At 44.2% G+C, this 20,371-nt stretch overlaps 1 protein-coding gene across 2 annotated transcripts; it reads left to right on the forward strand.

The window, feature by feature from the left end:
* The first annotated feature begins 5,547 nt into the window (after positions 1 to 5,547).
* LOC120434392 (zinc finger and SCAN domain-containing protein 12-like) lies at positions 5,548 to 18,681 on the forward strand. 2 transcript variants are annotated; one of them, XM_039602439.1, is made up of 3 exons: positions 5,548 to 6,183; positions 15,716 to 15,958; positions 17,011 to 18,681. In XM_039602439.1, the coding sequence occupies exons 1-3, from the start codon at positions 5,697 to 5,699 to the stop codon at positions 18,186 to 18,188; spliced, it is 1,908 nt and encodes a 635-aa protein (XP_039458373.1). In that variant the 5' UTR covers positions 5,548 to 5,696; the 3' UTR covers positions 18,189 to 18,681. The 2 variants fall into 2 exon arrangements, with proteins under 2 accessions (XP_039458373.1, XP_039458374.1); XM_039602440.1 differs by lacking the exon at positions 5,548 to 6,183 and adding an exon at positions 12,603 to 12,881.
* The last annotated feature ends 1,690 nt before the right edge of the window (positions 18,682 to 20,371 follow it).

The raw sequence follows: 20,371 nt of genomic DNA on the forward strand, positions 1-20,371 counted from the left end.
TTAAGCTTAAATGGGGAAGTTACACTTAAATGGGGAAGTGCAGACTCAACAGGAAGCCTGCACAGTTCTATTTTATCTCTTCCTGTACGTCTCTGAGAATGCTATGAATAAAAAGGCTGACAACTATTGCACGGGGCGAGTCTCCCTGAGTCTCACCCGTGTACACGTTAAACCTGTCTGAGCGTTTTTATTCCGACCTGAGTTGCAATACAGGAAAACTCCTGACATTTTCTGTTCATAAAATTGAGTTCATATCCATCTATTTCAAAGTCCACTCCTTTCTCCATATTAATCCACGTCTCAGATACTGCAATCACACTGAATGGATGTGCAAATTTGCTTAAATATTCTCTTATGTTGTGAAAGTTGGCAATATAAACGTCTACTATTAAAGTGGATTATGGACATTTTGCAGTCAGCCTTGACAGTTTTATTGAATTGTTCTTCAGTATAATAACAGCAGGGATTACTGATGTTAAAAAAGTTCAATTCTGGATCAATGCCCTGCTCTGTGAAGTGTGTATTGTATTCCGTGTTTTGTGGTGAATTTAACTCCAGATTCTCATGATTAGCAATCCTCTGTGATAGCAGTGTATAATTCCCAGATGTTAAATTAGTTGATTGTCTCATGATTTAATATGTTGTGCTTTAGCTTCCGTTGTTAACTCCGTTACCTGCTTTGATGAGTGTAGATTGTTTGTTCAGCTCCTTGCATTTGTGGTCCATTTGGCTTGTTAATATTTTTCCAGATCCTGGATATGTTTGATGACCAGCACTTTGGCTTCCTCCGGTGTGCTGTTGAGTTTAATAAATATTTTACAGTTTGCAGTCCAGGTATTTTGAATTTTACCCAGTTTCTTTAGGTGTCGTGCTTTCTTAGCCATGTCAGCGTTGTATTTTGTTAGATGGTCATTCATGTAGAAGTTCGATCCCTTTAGTTTTCTCCCCTGCTTCAGCAGTGCATTCTTGTGTTTCCTGTTTACAAATCTTATGATGACAGCTGGTTTATCACTAGTGTTTCTCCTGGGCAGAGGTGGGCATGCCTCGATGTTATTACTGTCCAGGTCGATCCCTTTTGACTGCAAGAAACCAGCCACCTGTTGCTCTGCAGAGCTAACATCCAGTTCTCCATGCTCCTCTTTGCTGTCAGCATTCACAGCCCGAGCATATGACCGAGGTTTTATGTGTAGCCCTGTGATGATCACATCGTTCATTCTGGTGTATTGCTCCAGGTCCGCGACCCTGCTCTCCAGATAGACAATCCGTTTCTCCTTCTCTGCATTCTGATTGCGAAGCGACCTTATCTCCTCGACAATGTCCAGGATATATTTCTGCTGTAGCTTGATAGCTGATGTTTCTTCAGTTAAAAAGTCCAGTGACTTTTTAATGTCCTCAATTTCCTCAGTGGTCGGTGTTTTCTTAGGCCCCATTTCTGAAGTAGTAGTTAATGGCGACTCACCAAAAAAAGCTCCTTAGTTGTTGGTGCCTGCTGGAGGATCCTGGGCCTGGTGGCTAATGGCAGATCCTGGGCCTGGTGGCTCCAACTCTAGGTATCACTTATCTATGCACATGAGAATCCACACAGGTGAAAAAACATATTCTTGTAAAAAAAAAAAGGGGAAACGTTTCAGTATAAAATCCAACTTGTCCTAGCACATCACCAATCATACAGGTGAGAAACCATTTTCTTGTACAACGTGTGGGAAAGGTTTCGGTCAAAGGAGTTTCGGCCAGAATGCATTTCAAAACACAAGCAGCAATGGTGGTCGCACGCTAAACCAAGCTTATTCCAATGGCAGCCTAGAAGCGTTCTCCAAGTGGCCCTGCCTGTGGTCCTGGCAGAAACACAGAGTAAAACAAACCAAAAATACATTTTGAAATTCCTATAGAATAGTGTAGATGGGGGATGCAACACTCCTAGTAGCCTAGCAATATTCAATCCACAATGCACCGTAATTTGTAAACATATGTGTGTTAGTCATCTATTATGTGACAACAGCATGTCTTCCTCAATCCAAAGCCACTGGTTAACCCCGGCTGGACTGACAGCATTTCAAACACGTCTGACGCCAGAATTTCAACCCCTGGAATATTTGAACTGTCTGACAGAGGTACATCGTTAATAGCAGATGTCACACTTACTTGAATTGTTTCATCATTTATCACCTCATCCACCACGGGCAGCATTTAGTCTTTCACTGTTTCAGAGTCTGTGAAAGGCCTTTTCTTCTTTGCCAAGATCCAGCAAACACAAAGGGAAGCTGCTGCAGCTCTCTGTTGGGCTGTACATGACCTCACCATGGTAGTACAACTCCACTTGTAAGATGCAATTAAACTCTATACTTTTGCAGGCCTCTCCTGAGATCATTCCACATGCTGCTCTCACAAATGTCTGCTGAGCACCATGACCTGCTATTGCACAATGATGTCAGGTGGCTGTCCAAAGGCAGGGCACTGGAGGGTTTGTGTGATCTCAAAGAGGAAATCACAACATTCCTCTGCCACGGCAGGCAAAAAAAAAAGCAGAAATGCACTTGAATCACATACTGGACAACAGCTTTATGGCCAGTGTCTGCTTTCTGAGCGACATATTCAATCACCTGAATGACCTCAATGTTGGGACTACAAGGCAAAACTGTCACCGAACAGATGCATGCATTCCAAGTCAAGCCGAACGTTTTCACGACCGACTTGAGCACAGGCCGCAAATGCATTTCCAAATGCATCTCGTCACCGGCACAAGTCATGGATGTGATGACTGATTTCATTGCAAGGTTGAAAGAGAACTTTTCTGGTCGATTGGATGACCAGAAAACTCGTCACAGAGGTGATTAGTTTTGCCAGAGACCCATTTAGCGTTTCAACAGAAGGACTCATCCATCAGAGCAAAGGAAGCAGTCCCTTCCTGACGAGGGGACGTTCATACTCGAACTTGTCGACATGACGCAGGAACTTTGCATCCGACTAGAGCAACACTCTCGTCAGTTAATTGGGAACTGCCTTTTTCAGCTAAGAAATATCTCCAAACTGCAAACTTTGTCTAAATATGAGTTAGAAATGGTTATTCATGCTTTTATTTCTTCTTGCTTAGATTATTGTAACAGTCTTTTTCTTTTTGTCTTGATGCATTCTCAATCATCCAGGAAAGTAAATCTCCAAAAGTTGAATCTGTTCATCTGGACGTAGCGTTTTGTGGGAGAAACGTTTCGTCACTCATCCAAGTGACTTCTTCAGTCTCAGCTGACTGCAGGTTTCCCCAAACCTTATAAACAGTACATTTACGTGAAAAGGGAAAGACCATCTCTGAATGGAGGAGGGGGCCTAAGGGTACATCTGTCACCATCTTACAATGCTGTGATTGCAGCCATTCCCCAACTCTCTGTGAATGGTACTCATGGCCATTGATCAGTGTTCTTTGATCAGTGGGTTTTGGTCAGTGATTGTTGATCAATGGTCATGAGAATTTGCATAATTATGATTAAGGAACTGACCTCACAGCCCATTGTTCCTTCAGTGGGCTGGTTTCAGTCATTATGCAAATGTACTGTTTATAAGGTTTGGGGAAACCTGCAGTCAGCTGAGACTGAAGAAGTCACTTGGATGAGTGACGAAACGTTTCTCCCACAAAACGCTACGTCCAGATGAACAGATTCAACTTTTGGAGAGTCTTTTTCTTTGTTTGAGCAAAAAGAATCTCAACCGTCTCCAGTCGGTCCAGAAAGCTGCTGCAAGGCTCTTAACAAAGACATGAAAAAGATAGCACCAGTTTTACACTCATTACACTGGCTTCCAGTACCCTTTAGATTTCATTTCCAAAGTACTGACTTTTAAAGCTCTGAGTTGTGACACTCGTGCTTACATTTCTGATCTTTTCGAACCCCACGCTCCCCCTGAGACCGTCTAACAAAGGCTGTTGGTAGTCCTACGAACACGTTTTAAGACCAGAGGAGATAGATCTGTTAGAGCGGTCGCCCCCAGGTTGTGGAACACTCTCCCTTCATCTTTACGTTGCCTGGATTGTATTTATTCTTTTAAACAGCAATTTAAGACTTATTTATTTAGACTGGCTTTTAACTAGATTTGCGCTGTATGTTTGATTGTGGTGTTTTATGTTATTAGGAAGCACTTTGTAGTTCTTATCCTGTGAAGTGTGCTGTATAAATAAATAAAGTAAAGCACTAACAGACCTGCAAAGTTTTGGACTGATGTCAGTACACACCGGTTCCCTAACGTTAAGAAAGTAGCAGCCGTCATCCTCAGTATATTTGGGTCAACATACACATGTGAATCAAGCTTTTCATGCATGAACTCAATAAAAAGCTGCTCTCGTTGCTCGCTGACTGACAACACGCTTCACCGTTGCCTTCGGATTGCACTGACATCTTACGAGCCAAAAGTTGCCGATCTTGTTTGGAAAAAAAAGTCACTTCTCCCATTAATGATGTCAGGGTAACGGTAGCCTACATAAGATACATCTTTATTTTCATTGCACAGTCATACCTAGTACAGTAGTACAAAAAAATTGGTACAACCCACATCGGGACTACGCACAACTAAACACAACACAGCAACTTAAAGTGGATTTTTTTAAAGTGCAAGAAAAATATGAGCAAAAAAAAGAATGACTTCATAAATAAATAAACGAATGACTGAATGGTTATTGCACATTGACATTATTGTTATTGTTATTGCCCCCCAAAAAAGTCCAGGGAGGTAGCCAATGAGGTCAGCTGTTAGCATTGATTAGGGCTATCGCCCTGTTGTAACAGCTGTCCTTGAGTCTGTTTGTCCGGGACCTCAGCGGCTTAAACACCCGGTGTCCTGGGTGTGTGCAGTCCCGTATGATGCTGCATGCCCTCAGGAGACAGCGAGTGCTGTACAGGTCCTTCAGGGAGGGAAGAGGATGTGCAATGATTTTTGGGCCATATTAATGACCTTCTGGAGTCCCTTTCTGTGTGCTGTGGTGCAGAACCACACACAGATGCAATATGTCAGCACACTTTCAGTGGAGCAGCAGTAGAAGACGGTCAGCAGCTCCTTCTTCAGGTCCATTTTTCTGAGGATTGTCAGAAAATGGAGACACTGTTGGGCCTTCTTCAAAACCGCCAAGGTGTTTGAGCTCCATTGGTGGTCTGTGCACATCCAGGAACTTGAAACTGGAGACCCTTTCCACTAATGGGTTGCAGCTCAGACGTCCTCCTTCTGAAGTCGACTACCAGCTCTTTTGTCTTGGTGATATTGAGGTCCGACCTCAACCTCAGCTGAACCTCAGAGGCTGCCCCAGAGATGAGTCCCACCACAGTGGTATGATCTGTGAACTTAATGACTGCGTTGTCTAAGAAGTCATGTCCAATTACAGGTGTAGATTTAAAACAAAGCCCTCAGTGTGCAGCAGTAAATGTTGTATTTGTGTGTTACTGCTGTGAATTGATTTTTGTTTTAATTCTGTTAAATGCACTTTAACACGTGTCTGATCACCAAAATATGTATTTTATTTTGAAAGGGAATTATGAAAATGATTTTGTTTTTTGTCTAAGATGGCGCCGGTGTGCATGGCTGTCGGATCCACTTTTGCTCTGCGTGTTTTTATTGTTTTTGTCACTTTTATTGAACCACACTGACTCTCTACTGACCTACGATCGTGAAACTGTTAAATATTCGACTTGGCACAGAGAATTTGGTAAGGACTAACGTTGATGGACAGGACTTTTTTCCACCTCCGCTACTATATGGAGTACTGCATCAAGAGGAAGCGCTTTAAACGTTGGGGAAAACGCAGCGGGCTACTCGTGAAACTGAAATCATATTTGGCTCTTTCATCTGGCAGCGACAGAACAGTTTCCCAATGCACTCTGACTGAATTCAGACCTTTGCACTGGCGTTTTGTCTCCTGTTGCTTCCTGGAACCTATTGGCACCTGGCTGGTACCTGTTGTCGGCTTGGCTGAGGAGATCCAGCGTCCCCGCCTTCTCTTACCTCGTCTTCGCTGCGGTGGAGCGAAACTGCGGAACCTTTGGCAACTGAAACAGGTTCCCTGGATGGCTGTCACCGGTCTGACGGACCCTACCAGGATTGCTCTTGTTAACGCTAGGTCGCTAGCAAATAAAACGTTCATATTGAAGGATTTCTTCACTTCTCATAATCTGGATTTCCTCTGTGTGACAGAAGCCTGGCTAAGTGACGGTGAGTTAAGCTCTTTCTCAGAACTATTACCGCCAAATTGTTCGTATTTTAACTCACCGAGGACGACGGGCCGAGGTGGAGGAGTGGCCACAGTTTATAAATCTACTTTTCACTGTCGCCAGCTGTCACCTGTCACTTTCTCCAGTATTGAACTGAATATGTTTGAGCTTGGTAGCAGTCATCCTGTTCTTTGTGCGGTGATCTACCGTCCACCAAAACATAACAGGAACTTTGTTAATGACTTCTCTGAGTTCTTGGCTGAAATAATGCCAAAGTATGACAAGGTCTTAATCCTGGTGATGTGAGTATTCATGTGTGTTGTCCTACTAAACCATTGGCAAAGGACTTTTTAAACCTACTTGATGCTTTTAATGTTTTGCAGTCTGTCACTGGTCCCACTCATAAATATGGACACACTCTGGATCTGGTTTTGTCTCATGGTTTACCTGTTTATAATCTTCAAATTTATGACGTCGTCTTTTCTGATCATATGCCTGTATTGTTTGAAACTTCTCTTCCCTGTAATATCACTACCTGTGGCCCTCCTACTGCTTCTCGCATGTTTAAACCATCAAATGCCGCCCAGTTTTTTACCGCCTTTAATAAGGCCCTTAATGTTGATTCAGTGCTCTCAACCTGTGCCGACACTGAGGTGCTGACTGCAAAATTTTTCTCTACTTGTCAAAACAGTCTGGATACTGTTGCTCCTCTGAAGGTCAGGCGGCCTAAATCGAAGTCTGAGCCGTGGCTGAAGGACATCATTCTGCAGAAAAGCAGAACGCAAATGGGAAAAAGACAAGCTACACGTGTCTCATGATATCTTAAGAGATAGCTGGCATAGATATCAGAAAATTGTTAAGAACCAGAAATCCGCCTATTTTGCAGGTGTTATTAACAACAACAGCCATAAGCCCCGTGTCTTATTTAGTATTTTAAGCTCTGTTCTTAACCCTCCCCAATCCAACTGTACAGAAGCTTCTGCTGAAACTTGTTGACAAGATTTTATCTATTAGAGCACATATTTTACCCCCTTCTTATGACCCTTCTGTTATTTTTACGCCTTTAGCAATTTTTAGCCATTTTGAACCTGTGTCTCTGTCTAAACTGGGTAAAATTGTCAACCAAATCAAGTCTGGCTCTCCCACTGATGTCCTCCCCCGTCGCTTTTTAAGAATAGAATAGCCTTTATTGTCATTGTACAGGGTACAACGAAATTGGAGTGCCACTCCCTTGGTGCAAAATGCAATAATAAATATAAATGTAAAATATAAAAAGTACAATAAAACAATCGTAAGTACTCAACAAAAGTAAGTATGATATTTACAGGATAGCAGCATTAATATAATGACAGTATTGCAGTATGAATAGCAGCATAATATGATGACAGTGACAGTATGGTATAGCTAAGCAGGTTCAATTGTTTTTGTGCTTATTTACTACGGTGATAGCTCTGGGAAAGAAGCTATCCCTGAATCTGTTTGTCCTGGTTTTATGTGACCTGTATCGTCGGCCTGACGGTAATAGTTCAAACAGCTGATTGCTGGGGTGAGAATGGTCCTTGATGATATTGCCAGCTCTGCTGAGGTACCGAGAGTTTGCAATGACCTCCAGGCTGGGCAGAGAGCAGTCAGTGATCTTCTGGGCTGTGTTGATGACCCTCTGCAGTGCTTTCCTGTCTGCAGCTGAGCACCCTGCATACCATGTTGTTATGCCGTGCGTTAGGATGCTCTCTATGGTGGCTCTGTAGAATGTCACCAGCAGCCTCCTCCAGGTTGTTCCTCCTGAGCACTCTCAGAAAGTGGAGACGCTGCTGGGCCTTTTTTACCACCGCAGTGGTATTTGCAGTCCAGGAGAGATCATCAGAGATCTGCACGCCCAGAAACCTCATGGAGTGTACCCTCTCCACACAGTTCCCGTGAATGTAAAGAGGGGCCGGGTCTGCTCTGCCCTTCCTGAAGTCCAAGATAAGTTCTTTAGTTTTCGTGGTGTTCAGTTGGAGGTTGTTAACTGAACACCACTCAGTCAGTCTGTTGACCTCATCTCTGTAGTCCGACTCATCCCCCTTGAGATGAGTCCAACCACAGTGGTGTCGTCCATAAACTTTATGATGGTGTTTGAGAGATGGGTAGGGGAGCAGTCGGATGTGTAGAGTGTAAACAGGAGGGGACTCAGAACACATCCTTGTGGAGACCCGGTGCTGAGTGTGATGGTGCTGGACAGGTGGGGGCGAGTCTGACAGACTGTGGTCTGTTTGTCAGGAAGTCCTTAATCCAGAGGCAGATGGGGTGGAGAGTCCCAGGTGAGACAGTTTCTGGACCAGGATCTCTGGGATGATATGATTAAATGCTGAGCTGAAGTCCAGGAAGAGCATTCTCACATAGCTTCCTCGGTGCTCCAGGTGACTCAGCGCAGTGTGGGCGCTATGGTGAAAGCGTCCTCGGTGGATCGATTTGTCCTGTAGGCAAATTGGTGGGGGTCCAAAGTGGGAGGCAGACTGGCCCTGATGTGCTGACAGACCAGTCTCTCAAAGCACTTCATCACTACAGGCGTAAGTGCAACAGGCCTGTAGTCATTTGGGCTGACCACAGCTGTCTTTTTGGCGATGGGGATGATGGTGGAGGTTTTGAGGCAGGGCGGGACGGTGTTTAATGACAAGGAAAGGTTGAAGATTTTAGTGAAGACTCCGGTCAGTTCGTCAGCACATGCTCTGAGAACCTTTCCATGTATTCCATCAGGACCTGCCGCCTTCCTGGGATTCACTGACCTTAGAACACACCTCACTTGATGCTCCCTAAGTGTTAGTGTGCCGGTGCTGGGGCGGGTGGAAGTGGTGTGACAGCCGAGGGTCTGGTCGTCTCAAAGCGGGCGAAGAAACGATTTAGATCCTCAGCCAGCGAGGCATCAATCCTAGATGTCGCCTGGTTATTGCTTCTGTAGTTGGTAATGTGATTGATCCCCTGCCACATTTTTTCTGGGGTCGTTGTCAGCAAAGTGATCTTCAATCCTCCTCCTATAGGCAGCCTTAGCTTTCCTGATGCCTCTACTCAGGTCTGCCCTGGCCGCCCTATACGCAGCCCTGTCCCCTGACTTGAAGGCAGTGTTGCGGCTTTTTAGGAGGGATTGCACTTCGCTATTCATCCAGGGTTTTTGATTTGGAAACACCCTGACCCTTTTGTTGACGGTGACATTGTCAACACAGTTCCTGATGTACGAGAGTACAGTGTCCGTGTACTCCTGGAGGTTGTGGCTGGAGAATAAATCCCATACAGTTGTTGAGAAGCAGTCCTGCAGTTGAGAGAGGGCTCCTTCAGGCCAGGTTTTTATTGTCTTTGTCTGGGGCTTTGTTTTTCTCAGCAGGGGGTGGGGGGTGAGGGACATGCAGAGGTGGTCAGATCCAGCCAGGTGGGGAGGGTGTCGCTCTGAAAGCATGCCTGATGTTTGAATAGACATGATCCAAGGTGTGTTCTCCTCTCTCGTAGCAAAGTCCACAAACTGGACAAATTTAGGAAGCACAGTCTTTAGGCACGCTTTGTTAAAGTCACCGGCGACAATAAAAACCCCATCGGGGTGGGCAAGCTGTTGTTTGTTTATGGTGTTGAGCAAGAGGCTGAGAGCCGTGCCAACGTTAGCATCCGGCGGTATATAAACAGCTATCACAATAACTACTGTAAACTCCTCGGGATGTAAAAAGGTCTGCACGAGACTGCCAGAACCTCCAAATCAGGAGAACAGTGTGTGAATGATCCTGCTGTTACAACACCACTCGTTATGCACGTAAACACATAGCCCCCCTCCTCTGCTTTTACCTGAGTTGCTGTTTCTGTCATGCCGGTGTAGCGTGCGGCCTGCTAACTCGACTGCAGCGTCGGGAATCAGCGGGTGAAGCCACGACTCCGTAATAAGAATAATGCTGCAGTTACGTGCAAAGCTCGTGGTGGCTATCTGTAGCTCCAATTCGTCCAATTTGTGGGTGATGGATCTGGCGTTCGACAGGAAAAGGCTCAGAAGTGCTGGCCAGTGTGGTTGTTTGCGTAGCCTAGCATCTGAGCCCGACCGGCATCCCCTCTTCTGCTTTCTCTCCCTCCGTCGCCTTCTACGCTTGCTGGGCGGGCAGACCATCCACGGTGACCCTGGCGGTCTCGCTATCTCCTCCAGGATGTTGTGTGTTCGCTGATAGTCGCCAGAAACAGACAAACTATATTTGAAACCTAGGTCAATTAGGTTCTGGCGACTGTAAGAGATGGCGGCGTTGCAAACATTCAAAAATATACACAGTAAAAGTAAAAGTAAAAACGAGCACCAAACTGGAGAGCTAAGAGCCGCTGCACCCGTGCGCGCCGCCATCTTCTGTAAAGAAGTTAAAGAAGTTTGGGGCACTATTGGACCTTATATTCAAAGGCTTATAAACAGCAGCCTGACTTTAGGCGATGTACCTGTAATTTTTAAACAGGCAGTGGTCCAGCCTCTGCTGAGACGCCCTGGCTTGGATGCCTCTTTGTTGTGTAATTTCAGACCTATTTCAAAGCTTCCTTTTGGTTCTGAAATATTAGAAAAAGTAGTGTGTTCACAGCTGCAGACTTTTTTAAAGAGTCAAAACATTTTTGAGGTATTTCAATCTGGTTTTAAAGCCCTTCACAGCACAGAGACTGCACTTTTGAGAGTTTTTAATGATATCTTACTAACTGCTGACACTGGGAAGTCTGTCTTACTTGTGCTTTTGGATCTCACAGCAGCTTTTGATACAGTAGATCACAATATTTTGATTTCTCACCTAGAACATCATGTTGGAATTAGAGGCACTGCCTCGGAGTGGTTCAAGTCAGACCTGTCCGACAGAAGTTTTTGTCTCACTTGGTAAATTTCATTCATCTTCCGCCCTCCTCCCATGTGGTGTACCTCAAGGATCCATCCTTGGGCCCCTTCTTTTTAGTATTTATTTACTTCCCCTTGGCCATATTATTAAAAAACACAAAGTCTCATTTCATTTTTATGCAGATGATTGTCAAATTTATCTACCGCTGAAACACAATGACCCCCTCAGGCCTATTTTAGAATGTCTTAAGGATATCAGAGCATGGCTGGCTCTGAATTTTTTAAACTTCAATGAAAAGAAGACTGAAGTCATTATATTTGGGCCGAATGGACCTGGTGTCCCTCCATCTGACTTGGGTCCTCTTACATCGTGTGTCAAACCAATTGTCACCAACCTTGGAGTAAAATGTGACACAGCTCTTAAAATGGACAAACAGGTAAATACAGTGGTGAGAAAAAGCTTTTTTCAGCTGAGGCAGCTCTCTGAAGTTAAACCTTTTATTTCTTTTTGTGACTTGGAGAGAGTTTTGCACACATTTGTGACCACTCGCCTTGATTATTGTAATGGACTTTATATTGGTATTGATCAGGCTTCACTATCACGCTTGCAAATGGTCCAGAATGCTGCTGCTCGCCTGTTGACAGGGACACGCAAACGTGAGCACATTACCCTGTTCTTGCCTCCTTACACTGGTTGCCTGTCCATTTTAGAATTCATTTTAAAATTTTATTGCTTGCTTTTAAAGTCTTAAATGGCCTGGCTCCTTCTTACCTGTCAGACCTTCTACACCGATACACTCCACAAAGGTCTCTCAGATCATCTGACCAGTCACTCCTTGCTGTCCCCATGTCGAGACTGAAACACCGGGGGGACCGAGCCTTCACTGTTGTGGCCCCCAAACTATGGAACAAACTGCCCCTCCATATTAGGTTGGCCCCAACACTTGAAATGTTTAAATCACTTTTAAAAACACACTTTTTTTTCAAAGGCTTTCGAGGAGTATTATCAGAGTCAGTTTGTAGTCAGCTGTTGGTCACTCTTAATCTTTTTACTTTGTTAATCTTATTCATTGTATAGCTTATTGTTTATTTTACTCATGTTTTAATATTTAATATATACACTGATTTATTTTTTATCTTGTTTTTCAATTATGTATTTATTTGTTTATTGATTTCATTGTATGCTTAATGTATGGTTTTTAACTGCTATCTCTGTTTTATTATTGGAAAGCACTTTGGTCAACTTTGTTGTTTTTAAAAGTGCTATATAAATAAAGTTGGACTGGATTTTTAATTTCAAATGTGAAGAAACAAAGTGTTGCTACTACCTCAGACTGTCTTCAGTTATAGCTCATTTATTGTTTTTATGGACTTTTTGGTGTGTTTTAAAAGGAATAAATATTTCTTGTTGTTCAAAACATTTGTGTTGCTTTGAATTATTTGAATTATTTATTGATGTAGTGTTGTTACTGTAGCCTTTTATTCACAATCTGAATGCACATTTAAAGTTGGTGATACATCAAAGGGGCGTGACTAAAAGTTACCGGGGCGGCGGTAATGCACCATTCAATTATTTGCCAATCGATAAAAAAAACTTTAGAAGAAGAAGTTACCTGGCGGAAGTGAAAAAAGAAAGGCGGAAGTATTGTTGTCTTTCCTCGCGTGTGGCCCGAGCCGAGTGGGTGAGCCGAGTGTGTGAGCTGTGGCAGTAACAATGCCTTCAGTTCAGTATCTGAGAGAGTTTATCAACGAGCGACTAACTGCTGCTGCTGAACAAATATTCTTGGAGTTTGAAAAAACGATCGTCCAGTACGAGGAAGAGATCGACCGTCAGCGCAGACTGCTGGATATCACCTGGAAACCCCAAATCAAGCTGCACAGAGTGGGTGAGTGTGAGTGAGCATGCGTGGACTGGTGGAGGACCTTCATCTTTAGCTAGCAAAGGAAACGTGAGCGGCCACGTGGTTCGTGTCGGGATCAGCTGAGCACGTGGCGCTGGCTCTGTAGTGTTGTGTTTGGGGGAATCCGGCAGTCTGTTATTTTAGTGCCGCTGTTCTGTGCGCACGTGAAAAAAAAACATTGGAAGCGCGAATGTTGAATTTTGAGAAAAAAATATTTTGAGCAAAGAAAAGTTTAATTTAATCGAAGAAAATTAATTTGTGCATGCAGGAAATTAATTTCAGTGTTTGCTGTTATCCACATACACACAATAACAGCGCCTCTCGCTCAGGGGTCCGTTCTTCGTACCTCGCTAAGTAAGTTAGCCGGATTTGATTGTTGACGATTTCGCGTGATCTTGGATCGTTCGGTTCTCCGAAGCTCATCCGGGACTTGCTGTCATAGCAACAGATCCGTAAGCGTAAACCTGCTCGGGAGCAGGCTTACTTTATGTAAACAGGATTAGATCGCGGCCTCTCAGGTATGTCCGCTTCATTTATATGAAAGCAACAGCGATATTTCTCCACTGTTTTTCCATAAATAAATATTATCAATGTAACTAAAGATAATGTATTTGATTCTTTCATTGATTTCATACAGATACATACAGGTCATTTCCTAAAAAAAGCGAAATGTACTAGTAATCATTCTATTTCATGTATTTGATTATTTCAGATGTAATTCATATTTTAGAGTAGTAATAGTAAAACACTTCGTGTAATCAAGATGAGAGACCACGGCTATAAAAGCGAAGGTGGATTTGGGAAGTCTGTCGCAGCCATGTCCTGTCCGTTTGTACGCGAGCAAGGAAGGTGCAAGATTGATAAGGAGAGTTTACAGAATTCAGCGTATATTGCGGGATAGACAGGATCCTTTAGCTCAGCGCGACAGTGTGCTCATAGAGAGATATCGATTCTCCCGTGAGGGTAGTATTTACTAACACTCTCTCTCTCTCTCTCTCTCTCTCTCTCTCTCTCTCCCTCTCCATATATATATATATATATATATATCTCCAACTTACTGTGCATGCTTCAGTCACCCCTTGCATGGGAACAGGTAAAAGTGATGAAGTGTTATGTAAAACTACACACGAAAAAACCCACAATGTCAATAAATGTCACAGTACAAAAAGCCGGGGTGTGACGAGGGGGGTGCAGGACCACCACCTGTCTTTATTTGCTCTGCCCTTTTCTTGGTTGCTGTTATAAACAAACAAACAGATTATTTCAGGGTCTCTTTCAAGAGACTAAAAGCAATATAAGTGATAAATATTACTATTCTGTAGAATATTCTTATATTTCACTTTTACTTGTTCCCATGTTCTAGTGGGTCCTGTTGTGGCTCTAATGTGAAAGAGGATATAATGTAATATAATATAATAAATTACTTACGAGTTTAATTTGTCAGCAACTTTCTGCCAGCCCTCTCTCCTTGCTTTTGCAGCCTTTGCAGTGTTCCCCTGCGTTTTAATTAAACTCTGAAACTCCTGATATCCCTCAATCAAGAGTTCTTGCTCTGCTGCCATGAAATACTGAGCGCGCTCCTTCGACATCTTTGCCGACCAATCACAGGGTTTCCGATCAATGTTTCTACTATCGATGCGTAGCCCCTTTTAAGCCACCCAGTGATCTCAGATTACTTCATCCAGCTATACTAATCATCAACAACAGGTGTGTTCGGAGAACCGGATTAGCGAGCTCAAAGTTAGCGCGATGATTTGATCTTGGATGTAGTAAGCGAGGTACGAAGAACGGACCCCAGATCTCTGCTCTGTGTGCTCAACTCTGTACACAGTTATAAGTGAGCTGATTGGCTGTTACGGTCTCCAATCAGCTCGCTAGCTTACTGCATTCCGGAAACACGGTCCAGAATGAGGCCGGTCATCTGCATTAATAAGATCCAGTGTTAGAGGCTCTCAGCTGCATGGACAAATGATCCCACCCTGGCCAACACCAGAGGGGGCAGAAATCCTGCTTCCCCAGTTAACCTGCATCTTGTGATGATTCTCCCAGTAAGAGAGAATCCTCACGATGTATCCAGGAACAGGTTTTCTGTGGTTGACTTGATCAAAGGCATTAATGAAACACATGAGGACAGATGAATATCTGGCCTATACAACCTGACTGTTTCATTGAGTGCATATATGCACATGTCGGTGCCGTGCTTTGGTTTGAAGCCGAACTGATTATCCAGGGAAGAGATGAACACACAAGATTTATCTAGCACCTTCGATAAAATACTGGCCAGTGCAATCGGCCTGTAATTATCCAGACAGCTCACTTTTGCAGCTTTGTCCTTGGTACAAGTAAAATACACAGCATTGAATCTGGTAGTATGCCCTGAATCACAGGGCGCTAGAAGAGGAGCTAGCCTTAAACTAGCATGTTTTAAATGTTCTTTACTGTCAGAGAACCTTTGAATGGTTTGATTTAACGATTCCAGCTGAGTGTGAGCCGCCGCTGTGCTTATGTGAAAGCTCACATGTGCACTTAGAGAAGGCTTGAAATGCCTCCCACTTCATGCAGGCTCAGGTCTGTGTTATCTTAGAAAAACTCAGTTTTCCAACAAAACCCGGTTAAAAAAACCTCAGTTATTTTTTTTCATACACAAATCACGTTATGAGTCAGATCAACAGTTTCCCACCTATGACATTTTTCACTGTCATCTATGAGCAACATAAAGCCCGGCTAATGACTCTGACTTGAATTTATTATCAGATTTATTTAAAATAATTACTTAAATAATTAGTTATGTTTTTCTTTTATCCCCTTTGTCGCTCCAGAACTTAGACAGAACTGTGACATTAAGCAGGAGAGGAGCTCCAGTGTGGAGCAGGAGGAACCAGAACCTCCACAGATTAAAGAGGAACAGGAGGAACTGTGCAGCAGTCAGGAGGGAGAGCAGCTGGGACTGAAGGAGGAGCCTGAAGTTCATAATGATCCTGTGCAGTACGAGGAAGAGATGGAGCGTCAGCGCAGACTGCTGGATATCACCTGGAAACCCCAAATCAAGCTGCACAGGACAGGTGAGTGTCACTCTGAGGGAGGATCCTAATCACAGCTCTGCAGGACATTAAAGCTGCAGAGATGTTTCAGGAGGACAGAAGGTGGACGTGTGCGTGACTACTCGACCACTCGTCGCTGTTGTTACTAGTCGGTACCAGACGTAGTCGTTTAATCTGATTGCTACAATTGTAATAACTGATGTCGTTAAAGTATTGTGTCCTAATGTTCTGCAGCCATCTGCCACCAGATGGCGCATCGCTGTTAAGAATCGCCTGATGTTTCTGTGAACAGAATGCGATCGCATATACAAGCGGTGCAAATGGACAGGCTCCGCCTTCGTGGTCGGGCGAGCAGTTCAGTCATCCGGGGCCGCTGCTCCTCCACAGTGAAAGGAGACGGCTAAGGCTGTCGGCTCCCGGGTGAGGTGTTCTGACTGGGCGTCTCCTACCTGTAGGAGGCCCTGCAGTCGACACGCCGGAGAGGTCCCATCTCTCTGAGGCCTGGAACGCCTCAACGTCTCCCCAGATACGCAGGAGGAGGCGGTGAAAGCGAGGTCCGAGCTGCCCTGCTGCCCCCGCCACCCGACTTCAGACGAACAGTAGAAAACGTCTGCATGATTTATTGTTATTTTAGACGAAGCGGTGGAGTTTCCAAACAGCTCCACGCTGTGTCGTGGGCCATCAATTCAGTTTTCACATCGTAGTCTGTCACAGTTTAATAAGACGTGTTTTGTGGTTTGTAGCTTTCACGTCATATTTAAGTGCAGTTAATATGCCTTCATATTAGCTTTAACGTGTTCTCCATGTCTGAGTGCTTCTTAGTTTTGGATTCATCGCTTGGTCTCCTCGTTTCACTGAATTCGTCACCAGGAAGGTTCCTAGTTTTAAGTGTTACAAAGGTACTGCGTACATCGCCATGGTAACTGATGGACTGTTGCATGGTAACTAAGACAGCATTCAGGGTCACCTGATCCAGGCCTAACTGTAAGCATTGTTAAAAGCTGATACTCAGGGCTGGATAGTCTTAAAAGTAGAGAGAGTGTCTGTGTCCTGAATCCTCTTTGTCCTTCCAGACCTCAGACAGCAGCACGTCTGTAAGGAGGAGGAGGTTCTCCCTGAGCAGCAGCTCTGGAACCAGGAGGAACCAGAACCTCCACAGATTAAAGAGGAACAGGAGGAACTGTGCAGCAGTCAGGAGGGAGAGCAGCTGGGACTGAAGGAGGAGACGGATACCTTTATGGTGACTGCTGCTGAGGAAGGAGAGCACAGTGAACCAGGAGGAGACGAGGAGCAGCTCCTCTCTGATGACTCTCCTCGAAGTGAAAGCACAGATGAAGAATGCAGCAAGTGTGAAGAGTCAGGGTTAAGTGAAACTGAGGAGCCGGTTCCAAAGAGACAAAAGAGAGACAGAAGTCATGGTGTTGTAGAGAGCTCGCCTGTCTCAGAGAGTCTGTGTAATGCTGCCACCGGTCGAAAGTCTGATGCTTCTAAGAATCAATCCCAAGGAAAAAAACACCACACAAATGTGAATTCCCTTGTTTGCAAAATATGTGGGGAAAAATTTAGTAGAACCTATTTGGCTGTCCACATGAGAATTCACACAGGTGAGAAACCATATTCTTGTCATACATGTGGGAAACGTTTTAATCAAAACAGCACTTTGCGTAGCCATGTGAGAACCCACACAGGTGAAAAACCTTATTCCTGTGATACATGCGGGAAAAGTTTCGGTCAGAGCGCTGCATTGTATATCCATAAGGCAGTTCACTCAGAAAGACTGTTTTCCTGTGATATATGTGGAAAAAGTTTCAGTCATAAAAACTATTTGCCCATTCACATGACCACTCACACCGACGAGAAGCCGTATGTTTGTGAAATATGTGGGAAAACATTTGGTAACAGCTCCAGTTTTTACCTCCACAGGAAAACACATCAAAGTAGGGAATCATTTTGTTGTGATATATGCGGGAAAACATACATTGAAAAAATGAGTTTGAAACTCCACATGAGAACTCACACAGGTGAGAAGCTGCATTCCTGTGAAATATGTGGGGCGAAATTCCCTCGATTGAGCTGTTTGAAAAGGCACAGGGAAAAGCACACGGGCGAAGGGCCGTATTCTTGTGACAAATGTGGGACGCGGTTCAAACGAAGCAATCACTTTTTCCTCCACAAGAAAACGAAAATATGCGAGAAGCCGAGTTCCTCTGAAACAGGAGAAGAGTCCCAAACAAATCATTTGTCCACATGAGAACTCGCACAGGTGACAAGTTGTAGTAGAAATACTCGTGAACCGAAGCTTGAGGAACAAACGTGTCATTTTTGAGGTTGGCGCTCATATTTATGGGTTTTTGTCTCCAAACCTTTTTATTCTGGAACTGTCATGTGATTCTGGTTTTGTAATTTTTTTAAAAATTGAAAGCGAGCTCGTGAGGATGGGCAGGGGAAGGTGCTCTTCCTTCCCAGGTTGACAAATCGTATTGTTGTTATTTTGTCATTTTCTTTTGTTCAAATGTGTGAACTTGATTGAAAAATATGTTGGCATAGTGTTCTGATGTCATGTTCCTGTTTGTGGTTTTATGGACACGCTGGAGCTGAAAATCAGTTTTAGTGTGTGAAGGTTTTCGTTTCTTCTCATGTATTTGTGTATTTTGTGATTTCATCAGCCTTCAGAGGTGATCCTAACAAACTGCCCCTGTGTAACCTGATGTCGTAGAGCGTGCAGGGTAAATAAAGTTTGTTTCTCTCAGTTGCTGCCTGCTGTGGATTTATGCAGATCCTTTGAAACAGCCTCCTCATAAAGCCTGTTTGAATGTGGTGACTGTGCAGTCAGAATGAAGCTTGCGTGAGGTTTTGATCTGAGTGTGGACGCTGAGGAGGATGTGCTCTGACAGTCACAGGGCTGTGCTTTTGAAACACGTGCATTTAAAGAGGAGTGAGGAAGCTCATGGGAAACGAAGGCTTCTACAGGTGGAAGCCACTGAAAAGTTTCTTACTAGCGTTGTTTTGTTAGGGTCAGTGTCACCACTTGTCGCGTGAGGTCTTACCTGGATCCCACAGAGGTCGCACAGCCGACTCATCCAGGTGGCGCATCGATATGCGTCAGTGTCAGAAGGTTTGCTTTGTCTCCCAGTCTCAGGAGCATGGAGGAGATTCCAGGAGAGCTGGACAGGGTCTTAGACGCCCTTTGACCATCAGGAGGACCAATGTCTGCTGCTGTGTGCCGCGATGCAAGATGAACACTGAGAGAGCTACAGTGTGACCTCGAGTGGGCTGCCGGTGTGACTGTCTATGACCACACCATCGGAAACAGATTTATAACAAGGGTCTCTGGGGACCAGGCTTCAGAAGAAGTAACAGAGTCTGGAGGGCAGACTGAGCCGGCACCTCAGAACATCAGGAAGACATTAAAATACTACAACTTACTTTTTCAGAAACGAGTAATCTAACTAATTACTATTCCTATTGTTACAACGCCGGCAGACGGCAGCTGTCTACGTAAGTAATCTGGGCGCTACAGCTTTAAGCAGCTGCGCGCTCCCGCGGGCGGTAATCACGATCACTTTCTGGCACAACACCTGGAGCTAAGGGGGCAAAACAATCACATGAGTGCTGCTGTTAGACTGAGGAAGAATAAAGTAGTCGTGATAAGCCAATCACATGACCACTTATACCATATACCAGTTTATAAATTGTGTTGATAGGCCACGTAAAACCAGAGTCATGATAAACAATATATATGCCTGTTTTTCCCTCAATGGTTTTGTCACGTTTAACGTCTAAGGACAGCGCAGCGAGCACTCTCTGCTTATGAGCAAAAAAACAAAACAAAAACAAACAGGAAGTTTTAGGAATGACGGCGAGAGAGAGAGAGAGAGAGTTTTGAGGTGTGAGAGATTTGTGACGTTTAGCGTGTTTGGAGTGTGTAGTTAATGTGTTTTCTTGTGTAGTGTTGTGGATAGTTTTGTGTTGTGTGTCAGAACAATGAGGCGACTGCTGTCTCCAGGTAGAAACAGGAGTGACCTGCTGTCAGACCTGCAGGTTTGCGTGGCTATCCACACGTGAGGTTAGTGAGCTAGAAAAGTGTAACACACTGCTGTAATTAGCCTAGGAAGCTAAGTTTGTGATGGGATGACTCCGTGTTCATGATGATTTCTGTAGAGTTCTGAACGTGCCACGGTGCCATGGTCACGTGCTGTGAGCAGGACTGAAGAGCGGGTTGGCGTAAGTAATGCACTTTACTGTCAGTGAAAACGTGAATTGTTGGATGTAAACAATGTGTTTATTTGTTTTGTTCTCTTTTTGTGTATTTGTTTCTTGACAGGTCACTACTGTTGTCTATACTGACTGAGTTTAATATGTACATATATTTACTGCTGTCTCAGATCCTGAAACACAGTTTTAGGCTGAGCCAGTGGAAAAGTTTAACTTTTT

Source organism: Oreochromis aureus, linkage group 18, assembly GCF_013358895.1.
Source record: "Oreochromis aureus strain Israel breed Guangdong linkage group 18, ZZ_aureus, whole genome shotgun sequence".
Classification (NCBI taxonomy): Eukaryota; Metazoa; Chordata; class Actinopteri; order Cichliformes; family Cichlidae; genus Oreochromis; species Oreochromis aureus.